The following is a 26,876-nucleotide window of genomic DNA, read 5'->3' as shown; positions in this document are numbered from 1 at the left end:
GTAAGTAGGAAGTAATTGATCTGTAGCTGGATGTATAATGTATATTTTGAAAATCATTTGTTTTGCATCCTTTTGCTTTCTTCCAACAAGTAACCTGCCTGCCACGTAGAATATGCATGTGTGAATTGCTTGCCATGTATACCTAATGCTCGCGCGCATAGTCAGGCTTCTTGTTAAGGCACACCATTGTTGATGGAATAAGCCGAATGTGGTTTTGCTGGCAGCGATGAATCTGAAGCTTTTGAAATCATCAGCATGTGAAATGCTGAATAAACTAATATATGCCATGTTGTGACACTGAAACATGGATTCAGTTTATTATTTTGCTTTATATGAGCTGCACTTAAACTTTCTCCTTTGTTTTGTTGGCTATCAGTTTGCAGAATAACACTTAAGATTCTCAGTCAAGGTTTTGAGTTCTTAAGTTGTTACCTTTTTTTTGTTAAAGCACCATTGTGCTTCAGTTGAAAGCATTGTTTGGAAACGCATAGAAAAACTGGATAGAGTAGATGAACTGATTGTGGATTTCATGAAAACTCATTCATTATCCAAGCATTCACCCACACCTTCCTGCTCCAAGTTCATTTATTGCCCATGCATGCTTAAAATGTAATGGCATTAAAATTAGTAGACTTGCTATTTTAACACACAATTATCAGTAATTCTGCGTTGAAAATGATTTATATCAAAACCTTTTTTCTTGATGTCTCCACTGATTATTGTCTGTGCAAGTGTCTTTGTTGTGATATGTCTTGTAAATTCTGAAAGGTGGTTTTGGAAATGTTTTTATTTGTAACTGACTTGTGCCACGGTATGGTATGTCCAGTCCTTTGGTCTTGTTTCTACAAAGTTTCTGAAGTGAACAATTAGACTGTATGCATAAAATAAGTTGCCAAAAGAAAAGCAAAGTATTTGGGTTCTTTTTTTATTTAAGTGACTGTTTGTTTGTGTTGTGGAAGAGTTGAAAAAGAAACTAACATATTCACCATGATAACTACTGAATTTTGAGACAGTGAGTGACACAGAATTTACTAAGAGTCTGTCATGTCCTTTTCTAAAAATATATTTCATCACAGCAAATGTAATAACAACTGTGTGTGACATCAAATAATTTTGTGTCTGAATGCCCTTTAATCAAAATTCAGAAAACATTGCATTTATATATTTTCTTGGCATGCAGCCAATAACTCCACATCTATCTGTGGACATTCACATTTAGCATCTGGAGATTATTTCATAACACTTCTGCAAATCTCCGTCATGGAAGGAAACAATAATTGTGTTCTGGTGGAAGCGAAAAATTTGGTCACTTTAGCATGACTCTTGCCTCCATTTGGGAAGAGAGACAGTCAACAAACACACTGGAAAATGTAACTAGTCAGATCCCCCTGTTCTCCTGCCTTAATCCGGAAATGTTTGGAGACAAAGATGGAAGATAACTACATAACAAAAGTGTACAATTAGCAAGAGATATTTTCAGATCAGTCTGTTAATTGGAGGAGGGGTGGTGCTGCTGCTCATTGAGATGTAATTGAAAAATAATTTGTGCTAATATGAAGAACATATTTCAATCAATCAATATTTCAATCAGTATATTACTGAAAACTGTGGTTGTATCTTCTCTTTGTTTACCCTATGGACAAAAATTTAATATCTAAAATTTTGCTTTTGTTTAACTTCTAATCTGAATAGCATGGTGGCTGTTTTGTTCTGATAACAAAGATTTGAATTTCTTGTAGATATGATCCTTTTAACATTATGCCTAATTATCTGGTAGTAGTGTGTATCCAGCCAAAACCACAATGCATTCTCTAATTAAATTGTCATAATTTGATAAACAGAATAGTTTTAGTGTCCAGTATCTTTCTTTTTCATTTGAAAAGCTCTAACTCGAGCAATATCATGTCCCTCACCATGTTGAAGTTGGACACATACTAAGAAACTAAGTTTTAAACAAAAGTTTTGTAAAGATCATTTGGATAACTACGTGAATAGGAAAGTTTTGGAGGGATATGGACCAGGAGCGGATAGTTGGGACTAGTTTAGTTTGGGATTATGTTCAGCATGGACTGGTTGGAACAAAGGGTCAGTTTCTGTACTGAATCTCTGACTCTAAGATTGATGACAATATATTATCACACTCTAGTACGTATCTGTGGAGATTCCGTGAGTAGTTAGTTATTGCACAGACTGCTTTGGTATTGAAGTTTCATGACTCTCAATTATTGAACTTTGACTGATCACTACCCAGATATGAAATGATAATAACTTAATCCTAATTGGAAAAATAATCATTCAACTTCAAAAATTCTTTCGAAAAGTGGAATAATTCATGATGAACAAATTCCAAGCAGGGTGAATTCTTGTCTCCAGTTGAAAGGCTAAGTTGTTAGATCAGAGCTGTTTTCCAATTTTGGTGAAAAAGATGTAATTTTATTTCATCATTACACTGACCTCATGAAGTTTAGGGTTTCTTAATCTGATTAATTTTCAAACCATCTTGACCTATCAATCTTTAGATTACAAGTGAGTAACTTGCAGGTTTTGCACATAAAGTTCCCTTATTCTGTGGTTGATATCTTGTTAAAGAAAAAAAATCAACTATCTCCCAGCTCCTGTGAAACATACACATACATGTAGACCAAGCAAAATGTGGGCAAGCAATGAATCCTACTTCCTAACTTCTGATTGCAAAGAAGTGGATAAATAACTGTATTTGCAAAATCATAGTTACAGCTGCAGATTTGAAGAATGAAACATGAAAGAAAATGATGAAACTCAGGATGCCAACTAAACATTCTTGTTTTATTCACAAGACTCTATCAATATCATGGATGAAAATATTTTCTTCAATCATAGTCATGAATTTATGTTCACTCAATGCAACTTTCATAGGACCTGACTCTAGATTACCCAGGCTTGTATGTTATTTGCAGATACATTGTAACTTTGAGGTGAATGTAAACTAGCACCCACTTCAGATGCCGAGTTTTAATGGATTCTGCAAATTATGTTAAAAATACCCAAATTGAAAATGAAGATTTAAGTTGGAAAAGTACAAAACCTGTGCCCGTAAAGAATTATGGTGAGGGATTATACATCTTTTGGATTCATCTATTAAATGCATTCATTAAAGAACATAATACATATTGGATGTTTACACTCCTGAGAGATTTTTCATTTATTCAAAAACCCATCTCATTATAAACTTTAAATTGTGAAAAATTACTCATGATACAGTGCAGAAATGTTCTTTCATAGTTCATTGAAGTAGGGATCAAATTACTATAATGATTGTTTGGTCTTTGAATGTTATTTGATCCATAAAAACATACAGCAACATTTTCTCTTAATATTAGTTTAAATTAATTTTCACAAGCTTAATTCAATAAATAACATGTTATTCTTTCTCGTCCTAGGGGTCAGTCATTAACAGCCCTCATGCACGTCGAAGAGCCACCACATCTACACGAGGAGAGTGTCCAATCCGTCCTCACCAGACATTGTCAAATTCATCATCACTGCTTGGTTCTTTGTTTGGTAGTAAAAGAGGGAAATCCTCTTCCCAGGCTTATTCCGCACCAGGGTCATCTCAGCAACTTCAATATCCACCACATCAGCAACATCCCTCTGTTGTGCATCACCCAGGCCAGACAGAAGTACAGACGCAGCAGTTGCACTCAATTCACTCCCAGTTCTGTCATATGCAACAGACCCAGCCCCTCCCACCTCCTTATCATCATCATCACCACTACCACCCACCTCAACATGCTCAGCTCCCTCATCAGCATCACCAACACATACAGCATTCCCAACACACTTCGCATTCCCAACATGCTCCCTATGTGCAACAACACCCGCATGCAGCTCACGCCTCTGTGCCCACTCCCCATCCCCAGCATCCTACTCACTCACAGCACCCTCAACATCTCCATGGCCAACAACCCCCTTCTGCTACCAGTGGCAAGACCAAACACACAAGTGGCATCAGCACAATAGTCTAGGTGGAAAGGTAGAACTTAGAACATTGAACACTTATCATATTACAAAGAAGCTGCACTAACTCTTATGAAAACACTTAAATGCAGCAAAAGGTAAATCTGACTTCTTAATTTTAATCGGTCGAATTACTACTGTGTGCTTTATATAGCAACCCATCAGTAACATAATTTACATTCCCAGTGTAATGTTAGAAAGTACTGTAATTGGCTTCATCCCTCCAGGCGTTCAGGGGAAAATTTTCCTTGATTTCTTTTTTGCCTTGCTTGAGGCAAGCTGGGAGCTTACTGTGCTGCTTGCCATTCAGTGCTTTTGCTCTTGGACTTCGAGCAGATGTTACGGCTTTTTTTTCTTTCCCTTGGAGTATTGCCTGATGGCTTTTCTGTTAGTTCAGATATAGGAGTCTGTAAGAAAGGAATATGGTGTGGATTCTAAACTAACTTGCTTCATCACACTGGTTTTTAACAATTGCTGAAACCCTTTTGTGGATAGAAGGTTGTTATAGTTTATTTGAATTCTGTTTTTGATCATTTAAAAAATAATGAATTGCGTATGAAAAGTATTGCTTAGCACCCTGAAGCTGCAAAACATGCCTCAAGTTTAAAGGAAAAATGTAGGTTCAGTTATATTTTAGCACTGAAACATAAAAATGAAGTTGTGGAATTCTGACCATTTTAAACTATTCCAGTATTTATTCAACTTTAGCCCCCAGTATCAACAAACACATCAATTGTAATCTTTAAGTGTGCCAACTATATCATCACATGCTATTTTAATCAAGACCTGCTTTGTGTATAACATGCATATTTTAATAGAAAAATGAAAGCCTATTTGACTTATCAGTATTGAAATTAGTATAGTGAGCTAACTGTGAAATTTGGTGCAGTTTGCTATTGAAATGGTATTTAATCATCTGTTTTGGCATCCTTTATTCCAATAATAATTGCTTATCAGGTGGGAAAAATGAAGGGATAACATTTGGAATAGATCCAGATTTACTTCATCCATTTACAAATGAGAGTTCAGTATAAACAGAATTCCATGTTCATTTGCACACACATGAATATTAATAAGCCCACTTCAAGTAATTAGCAGGATAAAGCATTAAAATTTTGAAGGATAAAATTCCTTTCTTTTTTGAGATGATTTTCAGGAGATAAATATATATTTTTGCTTCAAAGTACATTGCACTCAGCAGGCTGAGTACATCTCTCTCACATCACTATTATACTTGTTTTATGAAATTTAAAATATGGTCCCTATATTTCAAAAAAGGATTGGTGATATCAAATAAAATCTAATTATTGCAGCAGACACACTGTTGAAGTGAACAGCTTGCAAAATAATATATTCAGTGACAACGTGAGGGGTCTGCTAAAACTGAAGGAACACTTCTGGCTTGGACCATTCTGACATAGAAGATGAGCTCAAACTAATATTTTTTATTCTGACAACAACAAATTCACCAAACATGAATACCAGCAAACTTATGAACTGAGCACTTTGTTAGCTGCCATAGTGAGCAAATACAGCAGATAGAGTTTAGCCTTTTTTTAAGTTGAGTTTCTTTAATGTGCAATATTTTCTTATAATTATGTACTGAAGTGAGAATAAATGTCAGGTTTATTAATTTAATCATTCTTGAACATCATAGATCGTGAAGTCTTATCTCTTGGAATCAGACTGATTCCTGGGATTCTGTTCCTTGCAGTATAAAGAACGAAGCGCTTTCAATGAAGCAGGCTATCTTGCATGACATTTAATGTTAATATGATGAGGCTACACTCTACATACTGTATATTTGCAAAGTTTCAGTGTTGACATTAAATATAGTTGAAGTAGGGTGATCTCATATTAAAATACTTACTGTTTCTTCATACCTCTTTATAAGTATAGTCCAATTGTAATCCCAAACCTGTTCCAAAAAAGATCTGGTTGCCATTTGAGATGATAGTGGTGGTGGGAAGGATTAGTTTCAAGGTCCAGGACCTATATAAACTGCACAATAGCTCCTTCAGGAAGACTTTTGTCTGTTACATATACTGTGCATAAATTGTTTGAAATGACCACAAATTTTCATTGTAAATAAAAATGTATTAAATTGGGAATAGTGTGGATTCTTTTTATTTCCAATGCTTAAGCACCTGTATAATCAGTTTGTCCAAGTTAATGTTTAGCTCTGCATGTTTTGTGAGTGCTGATGTGTACACAAGTTCAAACACATGGCATTTAGACTTTCATCAAGATGTTGGATCTTTAGCATATATGTTTGGCTTACGCAAATAATTTCTACCAGATGATGCCAGATCAACAGGAATACACTGTGGCCTGTAATTCACCCACTTTATCTTGCAGACCTGATCTTTTCTGGAATAAATCAAATAATGTGTATTTGTATTTGATTTTTTTAAGTTAAGAATGAAATGTATGACAATGTAATTTTTTGGATAAGATCACTTTAATATTAGTGTACAAGTATTGTATTGCTTCTAAAAAAAGAAAAAAATGCAATCGTCTGATGTCAGATTTTTTTCCCATCGTGCACTGCATGCTGCAGTAGCTGCTTGTTTCTTGTAACAACAAACTGAATGAAAGTCACCAAATACAAAGTGAAAATCTTAATGTTAGATTACTGTCTCATGTAAAAGCTGTGTTGCTACAATCCAGCATGCATTTAGGTTTGTACTCATTGTACAATATCATTTGGCAAAGCCAATTCTGCCTGCAACTCTAAAGAAGCAATTGTGTACATACTTGGAATGGAATGCCATATCTCAAGGGGAGAAATGGGGAGAGGAGTAGGCAATTAAACAAGAGGTGGGGCTAATGAATCGGCAATCCTTTAATTTGTATATAGTGTGTAAATTAGTATTACAAATATACCCAATAATTTGGGTTGCATTCCTTATGTTTCTAATCTACCATAATGCTTAGGTCTGTTATACATCTGTGGCAGCCCATACCAAATTGTTAGCTTATTGCAAGTGATGAGTACTTGAAAACAGACTGTTAATTTTCAGATGCTTTCAACTATTCATGCATTGTAATTGTTCTCCAAGGCTCATGATCCATTTTGTATGGAAGGAGAGAGGAGTGCTTTCATTTTATTATGCATTATAATTGTAAGTAGTACACAGCCCTATCCATGTCAAACTATGACTGTGATAATGTGGAGAACGCAAAATAAACCATACAAGATTAAACTTGATGTTTTTTTTATTTAATGGTTTTCTTGAAATTTTGAAATATACAATATTTTAAGTTGCTTGATTTCAAACTCTAATATTTACCTAACTGCTTGCAATTCTGGTCTCCCTGCTACAGGAACGATGTTGTGAAACTTGAAAGGGTTCAGAAAAGATGTACAAGGATGTTGCCAGGGTTGGAGGGTTTGAGCTATAGGGAGATGCCGACGAGGCTGGGGTTGTTTTCCCTAGAGTGTCAGAGACTGAGGGCTGACCTTATAGAAGTTTATGTAGTCATGAGGGGCATGGATGGGGTAAATAGACAAGGTCTTTTCCCCGGGGTGGGAGTGTCCAGAACTAGAGAGCATGGGTTTAAGGTGAGAGGGGAAAGATATAAAAGGGACCTAAGGGGCAACCTTTTTGTGCAGAGTTTGGTGAGTGTATGGAATGAACTGCCAGAGGAAGTGGTGGACCCTGGTACAATTACATTTAAAAGGAATTTGAATGGGTACATGAATAGGAAGAGTTTAGAATGATATGAGCCAAATGCTGGCAAATGGGACGAGATTTATTTAAGATATCTGGTCAGCTCGGATGAGTTAGACAAAAGGGTCTGTTTCTGTGCTATATACTCTATGGCTATCTAAAACGTACATAATATTTGTACAGTTTGGAATTGCTACAAAGCTGTATACTTGACCGTCTTGCTATCGGGTTATTTTAATTATTCTAATATGTACAGCCCTTTAAGTCAAGGGCAAGAATTTTGCAAAGTAGTGAAGACTCAAGATCATTTAAAAATGTCACTTGAGACATTTACACACAAGTCCAACTCCCATTTCCAATTGTTCCAGTTTTTGGTGAAGGGGAATGGGCAGAGATTTATTCATATAGGAAGGAAACCTCAACTTGAGGCTGTTTGAAGTTAGTGTTGAGTTCAAACAGATCTCTTTTTTTCCTGATCCACAATGTGGGAATCATGAATTAATAAAGTAAATATCAGTGCTCTTGATTTGCAGATAAACTTTAGAATAAGCAGTCCTTATGAAACTTTTTAACTCTGTTAACTATAAATAAAACAGGCTTACGGAATCTGAGAGTTTAAAAATAACTTGGGCTGCTTTGATTAGCAGCTCATCTGGTGTATGTTAGAAAGCCACATTAGCATCAGTTCTGAATAAGAATATCTACAGTGTGGGAGCACATTTGACCCAAATCCACACCAACCCTCCAAAGAGCATCCCACCCAGACCTTCGCACTCCCCCTCCACCCCAAACACTTAACCCTGCATTTCCCATGGCTAATCCACCTAGCCTGCTCATCCCTAGACATTGTGGGCAATTTAGCATGGCCAATCCAGCATAACCACTCCACCTAATTTGCACATCTTTGGACTGTGGGAGGAAACGAGAGCATCCAGAGGAAACCTGCACAGATACGGGGAGAATTTGTCAACTCCACACAGACAGTCACCCGAGGGTGGAATCAAACCCGGAGCCAACCAGTGCTAACCATAACCCACTGTGCCGTCATACTGGACTGGAAAAATTAACTGTTTCTCTCTCTACAAATGCTGCCAGACCTGCTGGGTTTCTCCAACATTCTAAGTGTCTGTTAGCATCTGTCCATCCAGTTATTAAAGTTTTTTTTTTCGATATTAACACAGTCAGTGGTTTGGACCCAAAATTAGTAACAGGAGACACAAAGTAGGCTGAAATACTTATTCTTAATTCTTATGGCTCTGATATTGATGTTTAACTGAATTAAATTACAGCTTATTCAAGTTGAGAATAAATCTGTAAATCAATACTCTGCTGTTGTGAATAACACTTGGCCTAAGCTGAGTCATATACAACATCACAGGTTCTGTACTGGTGATTTATGTAACATAGTCAGCCTTAAATCTGAGGTTGCGTGAGAGGTGTCAACTGAAGATGTACATCGTGACCACAGCAAGTATTTCCTTAATTGCCATGGTAATAATGCCCTGAAAGCTGATATGTATTTTATTGCACTGAGTGCAAGTATGGTGTATTAAAAATAATCTTCCACTGCCCAGTGGAATAACTTTGATGAAGCAAGACAAAATCATAACTCCACCTCCCAAGTGGATCCATCACACATGATTTGATGACTTGGTTTGATTTATGTGCCAATTGATGGGAAGTCAGGGCCATGGGAACTCCAGTCATTGAGTGTCCCCATTGTCTAACCCTGTAATTCATGTTTCTAAAATATAGACTGGGCCCTGGTATAATTTCTGACTCTTTCTGGCATCTGCTCGACTTAAAATTGAAATGCATTGGCAGTGCTGTGGATTTTCATCCTTTTTTCTTCCAGATCACATTAAAAGAAAGCAGAATTTGAAGAGTGTGTTTGATGTACTGAACCGCCTCCTTTCTACAGATATTTTCTCAGATTTGCACTTGATTACCTAATTTGTTTGGGCTAAAGGGAAATAAATGCAATTAAAATGCCACCGATTATGTTGGAGACATGTAAACCATACTAACCAAATGGTCCACTTGTATTGCATGCTGCCAATCAAAACTATTTAAAATATGGTAATATTCTGGAAGGAAGGCTTTTAACTTTCTTTCAAAGATTAATCTGAAACTTGGAAAATCGTAACGACATGTTAATCTTGAAGTAACAACTGTGGGCTGAGGTGTAAAAATTTCCTCTCCAAACATTTGTTGAGATCACATTCTTAAATATGATATTGTGTTAATGTAAAGTATGGTTGAGTATCCTGCATGTGTGAAACTACAATGAAAGACAAATAGAGTTAACTAAAAACAATATGAAAATGTGAACTTGCTGAAAGAAATCTTAATAATTCATTTAAATAAGAACAGGGCAGTAAATTGTAGAAATTGTGTTCATTGTATTAAAACTGCTACCTAATGAAATTTGTACAAGTGTCTTATGATTTTAAAATGGAGTCAAAGATTGAAAGCAAAATGTAAGCCACTTGTTATTCTGGCACTTTGTTAGTTGAAAGGCAAAATGTGAAAAGGAACTTCAATTTGCACAGCTTTCTACTGGAAGCAAAATTAGTCTGTTTAACATTTGGTCATCATTTGATCATCATTTGATATGCAGGTACATGTAGTTACATTACTGAGAATGAATTCAAATCCCAACATGGCAGCTTCAATATGTGAAATCAGTTTTATGAATCTTGTACAGCATTAGTAAAAGCTGTTAGTTTCTCCTTGTTTTTAAAAAAAAAAGTTCATTAGATTCTTTTGAAGGAAGGTCAGTTGTCTGACCTGTGATGCCCTCAACATGGTTGCCTCAAGGCTATTCTTGAGTGACCTGGCAAATCAGTTTCTCAGAAATGGCCAATAAACGTTTCCCTTGAATCCAAAGTGCACATTCTGAAAATAACATTAAAACAAATTCAAATGGATGTGCTGTTTGAGATCTTGGTGAGGAGAAAAAGTATCATGCTTGATTAGCATATAATTGGGAGGACATTGCTCCAATATGACACCAAGTATCTTTTCATGCATTTAATACAACACCACATCTGTTCAGTCATTTTATCTTTCTCCAAAACATTGTGTGGTGCACGTTCTCAGAGGTAGACCTTCTAAACATATTAATTGTGTTAGATTTCTATCTACAATGAATATAATTTAAAACTGAAGAGATTTTTATCATTGGAATCTCTTTTGGGGTAGAAGTGACCTGTACAAGAAGGACAGATTGCATCTAAATTGGAAAGGGACTAATATACTGGCAGGGAGATTAGCTAGAGCTGTTCGGGAGGATTTAAACTAGTAAGGTGGGGTGTGGGACACTGGGAGGTAGTAAGGAAGGAGATCAATCTGAGACTGGTACAGTTGAGAACAGAGATTCATACAGTCAGGGCAGGCAGGGACAAGGTAGGACTAATAAATTAAACTGCATTTATTTCAATGCAAGGGGCCTAACTGGGAAGGCAGATGAACTCAGGGCATGATTAGGAACATGGGACTGGGATATCATAGCAATTACAGAAACATGGCTCAGAGATGGGCAGGACTGGCAGCATAATGTTCCAGGATACAAATGCGACAAGAAGGATAGAAAGGGATGCAAGAAAGGAGGGGGAGTGGCGTTTTTGATAAGGGATAGCATTACAGCTATGCTGAGGGAGGATATTCCTGGAAATACACCCAGGGGAGTTATTTTGGTAGAACTGAGAAATAAGAAAGGGGTGATCACCTTATTGGGATTGTATTATAGACCCTCTAATAGTCACAGGGAAATTGAGAAACAAACTTGCAAGGAGATCTCAGCTATCTGTAAGAATACTAAGGTGTTTATGGTAGGGGACTTTAACTTTCCAGACATAGACTGGGACTGCCATAGTGTTAAAGGTTTGGATGGAGAGGAATTTCTTAAGTGCATACAAGACAATTTTCTGATTCAGTATGTGGATGTACCTACTAGAGAAGGTGCAAAACTTGACCTACTCTTGGGAAATAAGGCAGGGCAGGTGACTGAGGTGTCAGTGTGGGAGCACTTTGGGGCCAGCGACCATAATTCCATGAGATTTAAAATAGTGATGGAAAAGGATAGACCAGATCTAAAAGTTGAAGTTCTAAATTGGAGAAAGGCTAATTTTGGTGGTATTTGGCAAGAACTTTCAAAAGCTGATTGGGGGAAGATGTTCACAGGTAAAGGGACGTTTGGAAAATGGGAAGCCTTCAGGAATGAGAATGAGAATCCAGAGAAAGTATATTCCTGTCAGGGAGAAAGGAAAGGCTGGTAGGTATAGGGAATGCTGGATGACTAAAGAAATTGAGGGTTTAGTTAAGAAAAAGGAGCATATGTAAGGTATAGACAGGATTGATGGTTTGAATCCTTATAAGAGTATAATGGCAGTAGGAGTATACGTAAGAGGTAAATCAAGAGGGCAAAAAGGGGACATGAGATAGCTTTGGCAAATAGAGCTAAGGAGAATCCAAAGGGCTTTTTACAAATATATTAAGGACAAAAGGGTAATTAGGGAGAGAATAGGGCCCCTCAAAGATCAGCCTTTGTGTGGAGCTGCAGAAAATGGGGGAGATACTAAATGAGTATTTTGCATCAATATTTACTGTGGAAAAAGATATGGAATATATAGACTGTAGGGAAAGAGATGGTGACACCTTACAAAATGTCTATATTACAGAGGAGGAAGTGCTGGATGTCTTGAAACTGTTAAAAGTGGATAAATCCCCAGAACCTGATCAGGTGTATCCAAGAACTCTGTGGGAACCTGGAGAAGTGATTTTTGGACCTCTTGCTGAGATATTTGTATCATCGATAATCACAGGTGAGGTGCCAGAAGACCGGAGGTTGGCTAACGTGGTGCCACTGTTTAAGAAGGGTGGTAAGGACAAGCCAGGAATCTATAGACCAGTGCACCTGACATCAGTGGTGGGCAAGTTGTTGGAGGGAATCCTAAGGGACAGGATGGTCATGCATTTGGAAAGGCAAGGACTGATTAGGGATAGTCAACATGGCTTTGTGCGTGGGAAATAATGTCTCACAAACTTAATCAAGTTTTTTGAAGACGTAACAAAGAGGATTGATGAGGGCAGAGCGGTCGATGTAACGTATATGGACTTCAGTAAGGTGTTCGACAAGGTTCCCCATGAAAGACTGGTTAGCAAGGTTAGATCTCACGGAATACAGGAAGAACTAGCCATTTGGATACACACCTGCCTCAAAGGTAGAAGACAGAGAGTGGTGGTGGAGAGTTGTTTTTCAGACTGGAGTCATGTGACCAGTGGAGTGCCAAAAGGATCGGTGCTGGGTCCAGGTAGATAGGATAGTGAAGAAGGCGGTTGGTATGCTTTCCTTTATTGGTCAGAGTATTGAGTACAGGAGTTGGGAGGTCATGTTGTGGCTGTACAGGACATTGGTTAGGCCACTGTTGGAATATTGCATGCAATTCTGGTCTTCTTCCTATCGGAAGGATGTTGTGAAACTTGAAAGGGTTCAGAAAAGATTTACGAGGATGTTGCCAGGGTTGGAGGATTTGAGCTAAAGGGAGAGGCTGAATAGGCTGGGGCTGTTTTCCCTGGAGTGTCAGAGGCTGAGGGGTCACCTTATATAAGTTCACAAAATCATGAGGAGCGTAGATAGGATAAATAGACAAAGTCTTTTCCCTGGGGTCGGGGAGTCCAGAACTAGAGGGCATAGGTTTAGGGTGAGAGGGGAAAGATATAAAAGAGACTGAAGGTGCAACGTTTCCTCACAAACTGTGTTGTGTATGGAATGAGCTGCCAGAGGAAGTGGTGGAGGCTGGTACAATTGCAACATTTAAAAGGCATTTGGATGGGTATATGAATAGGAAGGATTTGGAGAGATATAGGCCGGGTGCTGGTATGTGGGACAAGATTGGGTTGGGATATCTGGCCGGCATAGATGGGTTGGACCGAAGGGTCTGTTTCCATGCTGTACATCTCTATGACTCTATCTACTTACATGTGAAAGCTCACTATGGCTATGCACTATAGCTGAGAATCCCCCACCTGATCTGTCAGAAATTCTGAAAAATAAAGTGTGCATTGTCAAAAGTTGAAACAATTGCATAATGTCATTGCAAACATTGCTATTAAAACTTCCCATTCTTCAGCTTTCAAATCTTTCAATTCTGCCCGTTAGGTTGATTTGAAGAACATCTGTGTCTTTATTCTCATAATGATTTATCATGCCTGCAATATGTACCTAATAATGGCAACTTCAGACCTGTAGTGCCATTACTCTCATCAAGTAGGATGGTTTAAAAACAGAGGTTAAATGTTTTAATAAACATTGAACAGTCTTATACTCTTTACTCTTGAGGAATGGGTGCAGGAGTAGGCCATATGGCACGTCAAACCTGCTCTGTCATTTAATGAGCATGGCTGACCCTTGATCTAAACTCCATTTTCTATATCCTCTGGAGTCCAAAATTCTATTGATTTCTGCCTTGAATATGCTCAACAACTAAGCCCCTGGGGTAGAGAATTCCAAAGATTGCAACTACTTTTAATGAAAGAAATTCTCATCTCAGTCCAAAAGAGTAATTTAATCATCCTGATATAACGTTCCCTCTTTTTCACAGATTTACCCTGTCAAGCCACCTTCGAATTTTACACTATTTAATTGGATCAATTTTGATCCTTCTAAATCTGAAGAGATTTAAGTTCATCTGATTTGATCTCTGCATCGATCAACCACAACATTCCACATGTTTTGGAGAATTTCCGGTGATTTTCCTCGAAGACAAGTATTATATGTCTTTCCTTCGATAAGGAGACCAAAATTATACAAAGGACTAAGTCAGACAAATATTGCTTGCCATAATGTTCACCCCTTTAACATGTCGCACTTGGTCCCTTCATCAATGTCATAAATATAGCTAACAAGTAACTTCTTTATTCCTACTCCCTGATTACTGTCCTATGGTATCCTATGTCCATGCTGTAATCATCTCCAAAACCTTTAGCATGTGCAACAATACCTTTTATGTTAAACTTTATTTAACACCTTTTTGAAAATTCAAATATTCTACATCCATTGTTTTCTTTTCATTTACCCTTCTCGTTACATCCTCAATGATTTTTAATAGATTTGTCAAATATTGTTTTTTTAAAAAAAACAATATTGATTCTACCAATTCAAACAATTTTCCACAGTATGTCCTTAATTTATTCCAACAGTTCTATCTTGAGAAATATTGGGCTAACTGGCTTTTTATTTGCCATTTTCTCTCTCCCTCCATTCGAGAATAGTAATGCTTCTTTTGCTGTCTTCTAATTAATGCACTTTTACAGAACTAAGCAATTTTGGGAGATCTCAGCTAATGCACTTATTATTTCTGCAGACTTTTGTTTTATTCCTGGGAATTAGGCATTAAGAGCTTTGTTGGTATTAACAGTTCCATAAGTTTCTCCAGTACCTTTTGCACCACTGATAATTATAAATTCCTCATTCTAGTTAGATTGTCGATTCACAGTATTTGTTTCTATTTGTCTTCTGCTGTGAAGAAAACATAACACGTTTATTTAACATCTCTACTAATGCCATGATAATTTTCCTACCTCAGCCTCCATCTTCACCTTTTTCCTAATCTCCTCCTGTGGGTTGTGGAGGTTCTTACAATCTGCTTTTTCAAAATAAAGTCATAGGGGTCTGGGGCAAGGAAAAAGACCCTTTGGCCTATTCAGTTTGCATTAGTCAAAACAACCTAAATATTCTAATCTCATTTTCTAGCACTTGACTCATATGCCATATGCCTTTGTATTGCAATTGCGCATCTAAATACTTGGAGTCATAGAGATGTACAGCACAGAAACAGACCCTTCAGTCCAACTCGTCCATGCCAATCAGATATCCCAATCCAATCTAGTCCCACCTTTTATATCTTTCCCCTCTCGCCCTAAACCTATGCCCTCTAGTTCTGGATTCCCCCCACCCCATGGAAGAGACTTTGTCTATTTATCCTATCCATGCCTCTCATGATTTTATGAACCTCTATAAGATGACCCCTCAACCTCTGATGTTCCAGGGAAAACAGGCCTAACCTATTCAACTTCTCCCTTTGGCTTAAGTCCTCCAACCCTGACAACATCCTTGTAAATCCTTTCTGAACCCTTTCAAGTTTCACAACATAACAGTGGCCTAACCAATGTCCTGTACAGCCACATGACCTCCCAACTCCTGGACTCAATATTGTGACCAATAAAGGAAAGCATACCAAACGCCGCCTTCACTATCTACATGCGACTCCACTTTCAAGGAGCTATGAACCTGCACTCCCGACTCCACTTTCAAGGAGCTATGAACCTGCACTCCAAGGTCTCTTTGTTCAGCGACACTCCCTACGACTTCACCGTTAAGTGTATAAGTCCAGCTAAGATTTGCTTTCCCAAAATGCATTACCTTGCATTTAACTAAATTAAACTCCATCTGCCGTTTTTCAGCTCATTGGCCCATCTGATTAAGATCCGTTGTAATCTGAGGTAACCTTCTTTGCTGTCCACTACACCTCCAATGATCACTGTGTAAAGTCTTTCAGCTCGGGTTCAGAGATGGACTGGATCCTGTGTGAAACCCCTTTGCTTGTGTGTCTGACATAATGAATCTTTCAAATATTAACTGCAATTGTTAGTGATATTGGAAGGAAACGATTTGGTTGGTACCTTATGTAATGTCAACTTTGGTCATGTAAAATACTTTGTTTTTTGAATAAAGTTATTTTGGAAAAGTAGTCTGGAGCTGGGGGTCACAGTCACAATGAAGGTTGCACATTTGGGACTGAGAAAAAGTTTTCTTATCAGTCAGAGGCTTATAAATCTTCAAAGTTTTGTGATTGCTCAGTCATTGAATATATCTTAGTCAAAGGGTGATAAGTTTTTGGATGCTAAGGGAGTCGAGGAATATGCAGATAGCGTGAGAAAGTGAAGAAATGGTAGAAAATCAGTCATGATCTTGTTGAATGGCAGAACTTAAAAGAGGCTTAAAGGACCCCATTACCGCATTCTATTCTAATTTCTAATTTTCTTTTACGAAAATGCAAAAACAAATCACACCAAAGATTTTGGCAGGTAATCCCAAACTTCTAATATTATCGTGGAATCTGATGGCAAAGAATCTTTACTGCACAGCCATCTTTAGTCACAATCGGCAGGTCGTAACACTCAATGTCATCATCATGTAAGCAATGAGGCAGCCTGAAGATCATAACATCTGATCATTATCAACATGTAGGGAAATTAACGTTAAACTAGGAAAGCAGAGTATTTACATGGAACTAAGCTCATAGTTCACATTTGGTGAGGAAATCCTTTGGCTGTTCCCCCTTTCTCATGAAGTCTCTTTTCTGACACACTTTCCTCCAGGGCAGGACCACTTGACTCCTTCATTTCGTGCACTTTCACACCTTTACATCGATTGCTGGAGGCCCCATGTCATTGTAAAATTTTGGTTGTATTTCTTTTTAAATAAGTAGGATTTTAAATCATGAACTGAGCTTGTGAGAACAGGAACAAGAGTAGGCCATTCAGCCACTCATCACCTTGAGCTTGTTCCACTGTTCAGTAAGATCATCTGTACATTCTTACCTATCCCAAATAACCCTTTACCACATTGCTTCACAAAAATCTAACTCTGCCTTCAAAACATTCAAAAATTCTGCTTCCACAACCTTCTCAACCCTTTTTTTTGTCTCATTTCTGTTTTAAATTAGCATCCCCTGATTTTTAAAGATCGATTCTAATTTCCAGATACTCCCATAAGAAGAAACCTCTTCTCCACATGTACCCTGTCAAGACTCCTCAAGACTGTGTATATTTCAATCAAGTTGCCTCTTGTGAATACAAGCCTAAGCTGTCCAACCTTTCCTTATTTGACAACCCACCCATTCCAGGTATTCTTCTGTAAACCTCTGAACTGCCTCCAATGGAGTTACATCCTTTCTTAAATAAGGTTACCAATATTCTTGAGTAAAGTCTCACTGGTGCCCGATATAACTGAAGCATAACCTTCACTTTCTATTCAATACCCTTTGCAATAAATAATGGCATTCAATTAGCTATCTTAATTACTTTCTGTACCTGCACACTAACTTTGTGTAACTCATGCACAAGGGCACCCAACTTTGCAAACTCTCACCACTTCGATAATGTGCTTGTTTTGTTCTTCCTGCCAAAATGTACACGTTCACATTTTCCCAAAGTATACTCCACTTATAAAGAAACGGGTCGTGGTTCACCCAACTGTTGCAAAAGACACACTGTCAATCTTGGAGAAATTTTAGTCCTAACATTTGTAGTCACAGGAATCATAAATGTATTAACTGGTTTTACTTGAGTGTGCCTGTGGCATCATTACCTGAAGGCAGGTAGAATAATTTGGAGGAGATCCTGACCTAAACCCAGAGTTTACAACTCCTCTAGCTACTAATAGTCCTCATTCTCCTAGATTAATCATTATCAATTCCTTTGTCGAATTGTTGTTCTCTCTCTCTTTGGGCTCCAACTCCATCTAGATTACTCCATCGTAGATGCCGTCAGTTCTGAGGAAAGGTCACTGGACCCGAAACATTAACTAATTTCTCTCCACTGATGCTGCCAGACCTGCTGAGCTTTTCCAGCAATTTATATGTTTGTCCCAGGGCTTACAGGTACAGATCAACTGTTCCTTATGGAGGTTTTTGTCTGGTTCCTGACCTCCTTTTGGGGTCTTGTCTGTGTTCTGATGGTCCTGCGAAGTGAATTTGGGGCAGCATATAAGGAGCAGGAGAATTGACATTTTAGGCATGAGGAATGAAGCTTGTGGGCCAAGTGGCTGAGATAAGGTTGGGGTGGGGGGGGGAATTGCTGTGGGGAAGTTGCTGAGAGTGCAATAGGTAGATAAAGGTGTGGGTGATGGTGATAGGTCAGAGAGGAGGGTAGAATGGATAGGTGGGAAGGAAGATGGACAGGTAGGATGGGTCAAGATGATGATGCTGAGTTGGAAAGTTGGACCTGGGATAAGGTTGGGGGGGGAGGGGAAATGAGGAAACTCGTGAAATCCACATTGATGCCATGGGGTTGGAGGGTCCTGAGGCAGAAGATATGGGGTTCTTTCTCCAGGTGTTGGATGGTAAGGGTTTGGCGATGGAGGAGGCCCAGGACCTGCACATCCCTGGGGGAGTTAAAGTGTTGGGCCACGGGGCGGCAGGGTTGCTTTGTGTATGTGTCCTGGTGATGTTCTCTGAAATGTTCCGCCAGTAGGCGCCCTGTCTCCCCAATGTAGAGGAGACCATATCGGGAGCAATGGATATAATAAATTACGTGTGTGGAAGTGCAGGTAAATCTCTAACAGATGTGGAAGGCTCCTTTGGGGCCTTGGGTGGGGGTGAGGGAGGAGGTGTGGTCACAGGATTCGCAATTCTTGTGGCAGGGGAAGCTTCCAGGAGGGGAAAGTGTGTGGGTGGGTTGGGGGGGGTGGGTGTGGAGGAGGTGGAACCTGACACGAGTTGTGAAGAGAAAGGTCTTTACTGAACTCAGATAGGGATGGGGAGGGAAGTAGTTCACTGGTGGCGGAAAAGGCAGAAATGCCTGAAACGTTGATTCGCCTGCTCCTCCTTCCTGATTAGATTAGATTCCCTCCAGTGTGGGGACAGGCCCTTCAGCCCAACCAGTCCACACCGACCCTCTGAAGAGTAACCCACCCAGACCCATTTCCCTCTGACAAATGCACCTAGAACTATGGGTAATTCGGCATAGCCAGTTCACCTGAACTGCACAGCTCGTGACTGTGGGAGGAAACCGGAGCACACCCACACAGACACGGGGAGAATGTGCAAAGTCCACACAGACAGTTGCCCCAGGCTGGAATCGAACCCGAGACCCTGGTGCTGTGAGGCAGCAGTGCTAACCGTGAGGCCTGTATGACTGGAAGGGGTTTGTCTGGCAGGAGAAGTTTGCAAATTTCCTTTGTCTGAGGTTTTACAGTGAGACCCTCAGAAAGAACAGGATGGTTTTGTTGACTATTTGCTGACACTGAGTTAACCCCCACGTGCCTTGTTTGTGGCCTGAGGGACAGAGTCCCCGGTTGGCAAGCGGCTGCCCCCTAGCGGCAGGGCGGCCCCGGCCTTTATGACGTCATCCCCGCGCGACGGTCGCTGCGGGCTGTGAGGTCAGAGGTCAGAGCCCAGGCGGCAGTTTGAGGACGGGATGAGCGCAGCGCTGTTATTCCGTGTGTCCGTCTGCCGCCTGCTCTCGGCCTCACGCTTACGGGGGCGTGGCGGCACCGGGAGGCTGCTCCCGATCTACCGTCATCGCCGCGGTTTCAGGGCTGGTGGCCGGAGCCTGGCTTACGCCAAGGAACTGCTTCTGGGGAAAAGCCGGCCGGGGGTGGGGACGGGAGGGGAGGGTGTGGGGTGTGTGTGTTTCAGAGCACTGATTTGAATTACAAATTCAGAGAGCTGGTGCAGATTACAAAGGGCTGAATTGCTGCCCCCTGACCTGCAATAATTCTTTACACACTTGATTTATGAATGGTGTCCCAGAATTGGAAAATTGCAAATGGGTTCTCTGTTGTTTACAGAGATGGGAAGGGGAAATAAGCCAAGAATTGATAGATCCCATATTGCATTAGGTCTTTTGAAAGGACATTGCTAGAATCTAGGTGCTCCCTATAAACGTTTCTGTTGTATTGTGTGTTTGATATCAAGACATCACAGAATGCTTCACAGCCAGTGAAATAGTTTTGAGATGTAGTCACTGTTGCAAACAATTTGCAAAATCAATGTGATAGCAATAACAAGGAAATAAAGATAGCATAATGATTATATCATCTATCTTAAGGATATTGGTTGCTGGATAACTATTGCCCAGGACACCAGAAGTAGTACTCTGCTTTTAGGATAGTACTATGGGATGTGGCTTTAACATAGACGTTAGAAAATGCTTCACGTGAGCATTATTAAACAAGGTATGGTATTGAATTAAATAATATTCAAGATTGCATAATGCTTGGTGATTGAGGTTTATGAAATTTCTTAAAGAAGGAAAAAGATTATTACAGTGGGGAAGTGTGGAGAGAGAATTTCAAAGCTTTACAGTCTGAGCAATCAAAGCCACTGCTATGTCAAGAACCTGGGATATCTGAGGGACTACAATTGGAAGACCACAGGTATCTGAGGGTTGTTGACTGGAGGAGATTATAGAGGTAGGGAGAGGCAAGACCTTGAAGAGCAGGATGAGTTTTCCAACTGGGCTGTTCTTATCTAACAGTTAGGCAAAAGTGAGGACTGCAGATGCTGGAAACCAGAGTTTAGATCAGAGTGGTGCTGGAAAGCACAGCAGGTCAGGCAGCATCCGAGGAGCAGGAAAGTCGACGTTTCGGGCAAAAGCCCTTCATCAGGAATGAGGCAAGGAGCCTCCAGGGTGGAGAGTTAAATGCGTGCGGGGGTGGGGGGGCTGGCTGGGGCTGAGTAGAAGGTAGCAAAGAGTACAATAGGTAAATGGGGGTGGGGATGGAGGTGATAGGTCGTAGGGGAGGGTGGTGTGGATAGGTGGGAAGGGAGATTGGCAGGTAGGACAGGTCATGTAGACAGTGCTGAGCTGGAAGGTTGGAACTGAGGTAAGGTGGGAGGAGGGGAAATGAGGAAACTGGTGAAGTCCACATTGATGCCCCGGGGTTGAAGTGTTCCAAGGCGGAAGATGAGGCGTTCTTCCTCCAGGCGTCGGGTGGTGAGGGAGCAGCGGTGGAGGAGGTCCAGGGCCTGCATGTCCTTGCAGAGTGGGAGGGGGAGTTGAAATGTTGGGCCACGGGGGGGTGGGGTTGATTGGTGCGGGTGTCCTGGAGATATTCCCTGAAGCGCTCTGCGAGGAGGCGTCCAGTCTCCCCAATGTAACAGTTGGTCTAGGTTAGCAAGCATGAGTGTTGGATGAATGGGACCTTGTTACAGGTTAGGATACAGGTAATTTTATTTACATGAGCTTAAATTTGCGGATGATGGAAAGGGGAGTCCAGCACGGAATGCATTGGAACAGTCTAATCTGGAGGTACAGATGATCTGGTTGAAGGTTTCAGCAGCACATCAGCTGAAGGGCAATTTGTGCAATGCTTCAGAGTTAGAAATAGCCAGTCTTTGTAATAGTTTAAATATGTGGTTGGAAGCTCATCTTTGGGTCAAATGCTGTATTACAGTACACTGAAGAGGAAAAAGCGTTGTTTTAAATTGATTATTAAAATATATCATTTATTATAAAGGATCTCAGGTTGTATGTTTTTTTTCCAGAAAGAAGTTTTTCCTTATCCAGAGATCAGTAATGAAGAGTTGGAAGAGATTAATCAACTTGTTGCACCTGTGGAAAAATTTTTCAATGAAGATGGTGTGTTGTTCTGCCTAATATTATTTGCATAAATTATTGTAGTAGTTAAGATTGCCCTCCATTCATTTTCTCCCTCTTTGTTAATTTTTTGATGCTTTTAAAACTTTCCAAATTTGCTGTCTTACCACAAATCTTTGCCACATTATATATTCGTTCTTTGAATTTGATACTGACCTTAACTTCCTTGGTTAACAATGGTTTGGCTTATCCTGTTCCTAACTGGGGTATATTTTTGCATCATGAACAAGTTTCTTAAATATCTGCCATTGTTCATTGACTATTTTCTGCCAAATGCCTTTCTCAGACTGTTCCAACCAACTCAGCCCTCCTTTCTTTGTAATGACCTTTTATTGAAGTTTAGTGTAGTTGTTTCCATTCCAAGTTTCTCTCTGTCATATTGAATGCTAACGTCTACCATGTTCTGGTCACTGTTTCTTAGGAGATCTCTTACTGAGAAACAATGTATTAAACCTGCCTCATTATCAAAATAGCTTGCTCCTGCCTTGGATCCACAGTATGTTGTTTGAGAAAATTGTCCTGAATATAGAGTTCTTCATTGTGGCTACCTTTATCAAGTTGTTTTTCCCAATCTAAATGAAGGTCATTGTCACCTATGATTAATGTACCATCTCTTGACTTATTCTGTCTTGGGGCCTGAAACTACACTCCCAACCATGTCATCTTCTGCCTGTTATTTCTTACCTCCACCTTGTGAATTCTAAATCTTTTGATATAGAATCATTTGCTGTTGTGCATATTCCATCTAGTGCCAGTACAGCTATCCCACCTTTCCATTTTGGCTGTTCTTGTGAAAAGTTACACATGATAGGGACTCCAGCACGTCAATGCAAAAGATAAAGGCGAAATATTTACAATAATTTTCAACCAAAGTTGGCAAAGACCCCCAGCATCACAGGTGCTAGTTTTCAGCTGCTCTATTATGAAAAAGCTGAAGACACTGGATACTGCAAAGTCTATGAACCCTAGTGACATTCTGGCCGTAGTACTGAAGACTTTAGCTCCAGAAATAGCTAAATACCTAACCAGTACAGCCACAGCATTCATCTCCATGGCACTCTGAAAAATTACTCTGTTATATTCTGTGCACAGAAAGCAGGACAAATTCAACTCAGTCAACCAACACCCCAGTGGTCTACTCTTGTAAACTAGTGAAAGAGGTCATGAACAGTGTTATCAAGCAGCACTTTCTTGGCAATAGACTGCTCACTGGTACTCTATTTCAGTTCTATTGGGGCTACTTGATTCCAGGAGAAAGTGAGTCTGCAGATGCTGGAGATCAAAGTTGAAACTTTATTGCTGGAACAGCACAGCAGGTCAGGCAGCATCCAGGGAACAGGAGATTCGACGTTTCGGGCACAGGCCCTTCCTCAGGAATGAGCTACTTGATTCCAAACTTCTTTACAGGTTTAATTCAAAGATAGACTAAAGGACTGGACTCCGGACTTGAGATGAGAGTGACTACTCTTGACACTAACGCTGCATTTGACTGAGTATTGCACAGGGAGTTCTAGCAAGACCAGAGTCCATGGGTAAAACTCTGTTGTTTGGAATCAAAAATAGATCAAAGGGAAATGGTTTTGGGAATTGGTTGACCCTCAAGTCCAACCTACTCCATCAATGAGCTTCCGTCCTTCATAATGTCAGAAATGGAAATGTTTGCCAATGATTGTACAATGTATTGCACGATTCGTAATTTCTTGGATTTTGAAGCCGTCCATGTTCAAATGCCTCAATATCCAGGCTTTGTCTAAAAAGTGACAAGTCACGTTTAAGCCACACAAGTGTCCAGCAATGAGCATCAACAAGAAGAGATAATCAAGCTGTCACTCCTTCGCATTCAATCACATCACAATCACTGAATCCTCCACGATCAACATCCAGGGAATTATCATTGACCCGCAACTGAACTGGATTAGCTATATAAATATTGTGGTTACAAGAGCAAGTCAGAGATTAGGAATCCTGCAGCAAGTAAAGCACCTTCTCATTTTCATTCTCATTGTGCACCATATACAAAGCACAAGTCCAGAGTGTGATGAATATTCTCCACTATTTTGGATAAGTACAGCTCCAATAACACTAAAGATGCTTGACATTACTGGAACAAAGCCAGCTTGATCCACATAAGCATTCACTCCCTCAACCACCAGTGCTTAAGTAACAATAGTGTGTGCCATCTCCCAGAACCATTGCAGAAATACACTAACACTCCTTTGTCAGGGCCTTCCAAACCCTTTACCTATCCCTGTTTAGAAGAGCAAAGGCAGCAGATAAATGGGAACAACATGACCAATATGTTCTTCAAACCACTCACTGCCCTGACTTCGGAAAATGTTGCCATTGTCAGGGGGTTAAATCCTGAATTCTTTCTCTAACAATATTGTCAAAGTGCCCACATCGAATGAATTCTTTTTTGAGGGCAGTTAGAGGTGGTCAATAACATGGAAAATGGCAACTTCCAATTCTGTATTTTGTCCAAAATGGTTTAAGTGATTGATTTCTGTGATCCTCTACCTTAACGAGAATAACACTGTTAGGATTCCTTTGCTTGACAGTTATGTTTTGGGATTTAGAATGTATTATATGTCCAGTAAAGTTGGCAAAAAAAAAATCACTTTTAAAAGCAGCATGATCATTTATGTAAAGAGGGTAATGCATTACTGTCTGTATGTGCACAGAGATAGAATGGTGTTATAAACTGTACAAAGTCATTACATACAAGATATATCTATTTTTTTCTTTTGAGCCAAGGCATTTGAGTGATGACTAAAATATTTGAACATTAAGTAATGAGACTAGAAAAGTATTGATAAAAATATGTGTAATTATAGAGAAAAATTAATATTCAATGAAAATAATCATCCAGGCATTAGAAAGTAGAATAATAGCATGGTTACAGCACACACGGGAGGCAATTCAACCTGCATGCCTACTGAAGCTTTGTGGAAGAGCACATCAATGACTTGGTCCATTGCCTGGAACCTTGTAAATACTTAATCTTTAGATAATTATGGCAGCCCCCTTTGAAAGTCACAATTGAATTTCCCTTGTCATACCTTAAAGTTTGGTTAATTTTAGGAGCTAAGTATTTTTTAGTACTTTTTATTGGTTTCTGCTTTGTAAAAAGATTATTTAATTTGTTTTAGTTCAGGAATAAGAAGTCTATCTCCTTAAGTAATAGTAATAATTCCTTACACCTTTAATCCTCTTTTGCTGTAAGTGACCTCCAGATACATGGTGCAGAGGTAAAACTACCTATTTCATGTGTGTAGTCATGGCAGTCTTAATTGCCAGATAGTGGACAGGAATTTCATTAGGATGCTGATTATATAAACCTTATAGTGACACCCTTTATTACAAGGTTAAAACAATATTTCTTAAAAACTAAGGAATATAGAAACAGGTTTGGACTGCTGAAACATGTCAGTGAAAATAGGAGAAAACAGAGTTTTGTCATATGAATTATGACATCTGGTACACTGGCTTTTTTGATCGGTTACCCTTTTATTATCCAGTGTTTTTCTTCCTCATTGTTAAGAGGGTTCATATAACAGATGAGAAAATGACAATATTGATGTTTATATAAGTCTGATTTGAGATATGGATATCGACATTGTGTTTTGAATGCAAATATTGCCCTCTGTGCAAATTGTATCAGTTTTGAGAAGCACCTTATTTTCTGAGATCAAATCATGCTCGGTACTTTTAAAATGCAGTTAGTAAATCTTGTTTTATGGTATATATCTTAATCTGTTGGAGATTAGTAACTTGGTGTGCTATGATTAATACACTTAGACTGACGTGAAAAGTTCTCATTTTTATCATCATAAGTAACTTAGTTTTAAATTACTGAAAATTATTTTTAAGCATATATGAAGAGCTGTTTGCTGGTTATATTTGGGTACAGGAATCAGCTTTTTAATGAGAAACAAAATTGCACAAAAAAGCTTGTTTAAAAAAAACGAATGTCTTTGCACTCAAAAGTTTTAAAGCTTCCTTAGGGGAAACTCCCCATGAGGGTTGATTCCTCTTAAGGTTGGGGTCTGCTTTTAGAATGATTGATTTATGTTTTTATGAACTGATATTTCGTGTGCACTGGATCTAATTTATGCTTGTAATTCCTTGCTCTTTTGTGCGGATTATGCCAATATCAGCAAGACACTAATACATCAGAACAGAAACACTGCTTACCTTTTCATTTTGAGGTAAAATTAATTAACAAACAGTGGCACATATCTTATTTGTTAAAAGATGTTCAGATAAATGTTTTGAATTGATGTTTTTCTTTTTAGTTGATTCAAAAAGCATTGATATACATGCAAGAATTCCACCAGGAACTATGAAAGGACTCAAAGAGCTGGGTCTGTTTGGACAACAGGTTCCTGTAGAGTATGGTGAGTATGTAAATATTGAAGGATAGAATCATTGATGTCAAACCTCGTATATCAAAAAATTGCACATAACAATGCTAACATAAAATAGTTCTTTTGACCACTCATTTGAGTTTTGGCATCAAAATATAGTAATTGTGTTAATCTGTTGATGGATGTTGTCTGCAGGTGGCCTCGGTCTATCAAACACCATGTATGCACGAATTGGTGAGATCACTTCTTTGGATGGGTCAATAGCTGTTACCCTAGCAGCTCATCAATCTATTGGACTGAAGGTATTGAAATATTTGTGATATTTTTCACTGAGTACATTGTAAACTGTTGATTTGAATTGACATAAAGACTAATAACTGTCTCCTTCCATTAATGAAAATCTTCTAAAATGCCGTTGTGGTGTTGTTGGCATTGGTTTTGACTTGTTGAC

At 39.2% G+C, this 26,876-nt stretch overlaps 2 protein-coding genes across 10 annotated transcripts in view; both read left to right on the top strand.

The window, feature by feature from the left end:
* The window catches only part of iqsec1b (IQ motif and Sec7 domain ArfGEF 1b), a 489,188-nt gene extending 481,966 nt beyond the window's left edge, over positions 1-7,222 (top strand). For 6 of the 7 annotated variants that reach the window (XM_043707985.1, XM_043707986.1, XM_043707990.1 and 3 more), the window contains one exon: positions 3,420-7,222. In XM_043707985.1, coding sequence (XP_043563920.1) covers positions 3,420-4,004 — 585 coding nt within the window. In that variant the 3' untranslated portion in view covers positions 4,005-7,222. The remainder of the gene's footprint in view (positions 1-3,419) is intronic. The other variant, XM_043707991.1, reaches the window with a different exon arrangement.
* A 12,599-nt stretch (positions 7,223-19,821) lies between these two features.
* The window catches only part of acad9 (acyl-CoA dehydrogenase family, member 9), a 50,452-nt gene continuing 43,397 nt past the window's right edge, over positions 19,822-26,876 (top strand). Inside the window, exons 1-4 of one of the 3 annotated variants that reach the window (XM_043707983.1) lie at positions 19,822-20,043; positions 21,939-22,040; positions 26,354-26,455; positions 26,621-26,727. In XM_043707983.1, coding sequence (XP_043563918.1) covers positions 19,875-20,043; positions 21,939-22,040; positions 26,354-26,455; positions 26,621-26,727 — 480 coding nt within the window. In that variant the 5' untranslated portion in view covers positions 19,822-19,874. Of the gene's footprint in view, positions 20,048-21,938; positions 22,041-26,353; positions 26,456-26,620; positions 26,728-26,876 lie in introns of all 3 variants that reach the window. The other 2 variants (XM_043707981.1, XM_043707982.1) reach the window with 2 other exon arrangements.

The sequence above is a fragment of the Chiloscyllium plagiosum genome, chromosome 18, assembly GCF_004010195.1.
Source record: "Chiloscyllium plagiosum isolate BGI_BamShark_2017 chromosome 18, ASM401019v2, whole genome shotgun sequence".
Taxonomy (NCBI): domain Eukaryota; kingdom Metazoa; phylum Chordata; class Chondrichthyes; order Orectolobiformes; family Hemiscylliidae; genus Chiloscyllium; species Chiloscyllium plagiosum.
This window is presented reverse-complemented; position numbering and strand designations above follow the sequence as displayed.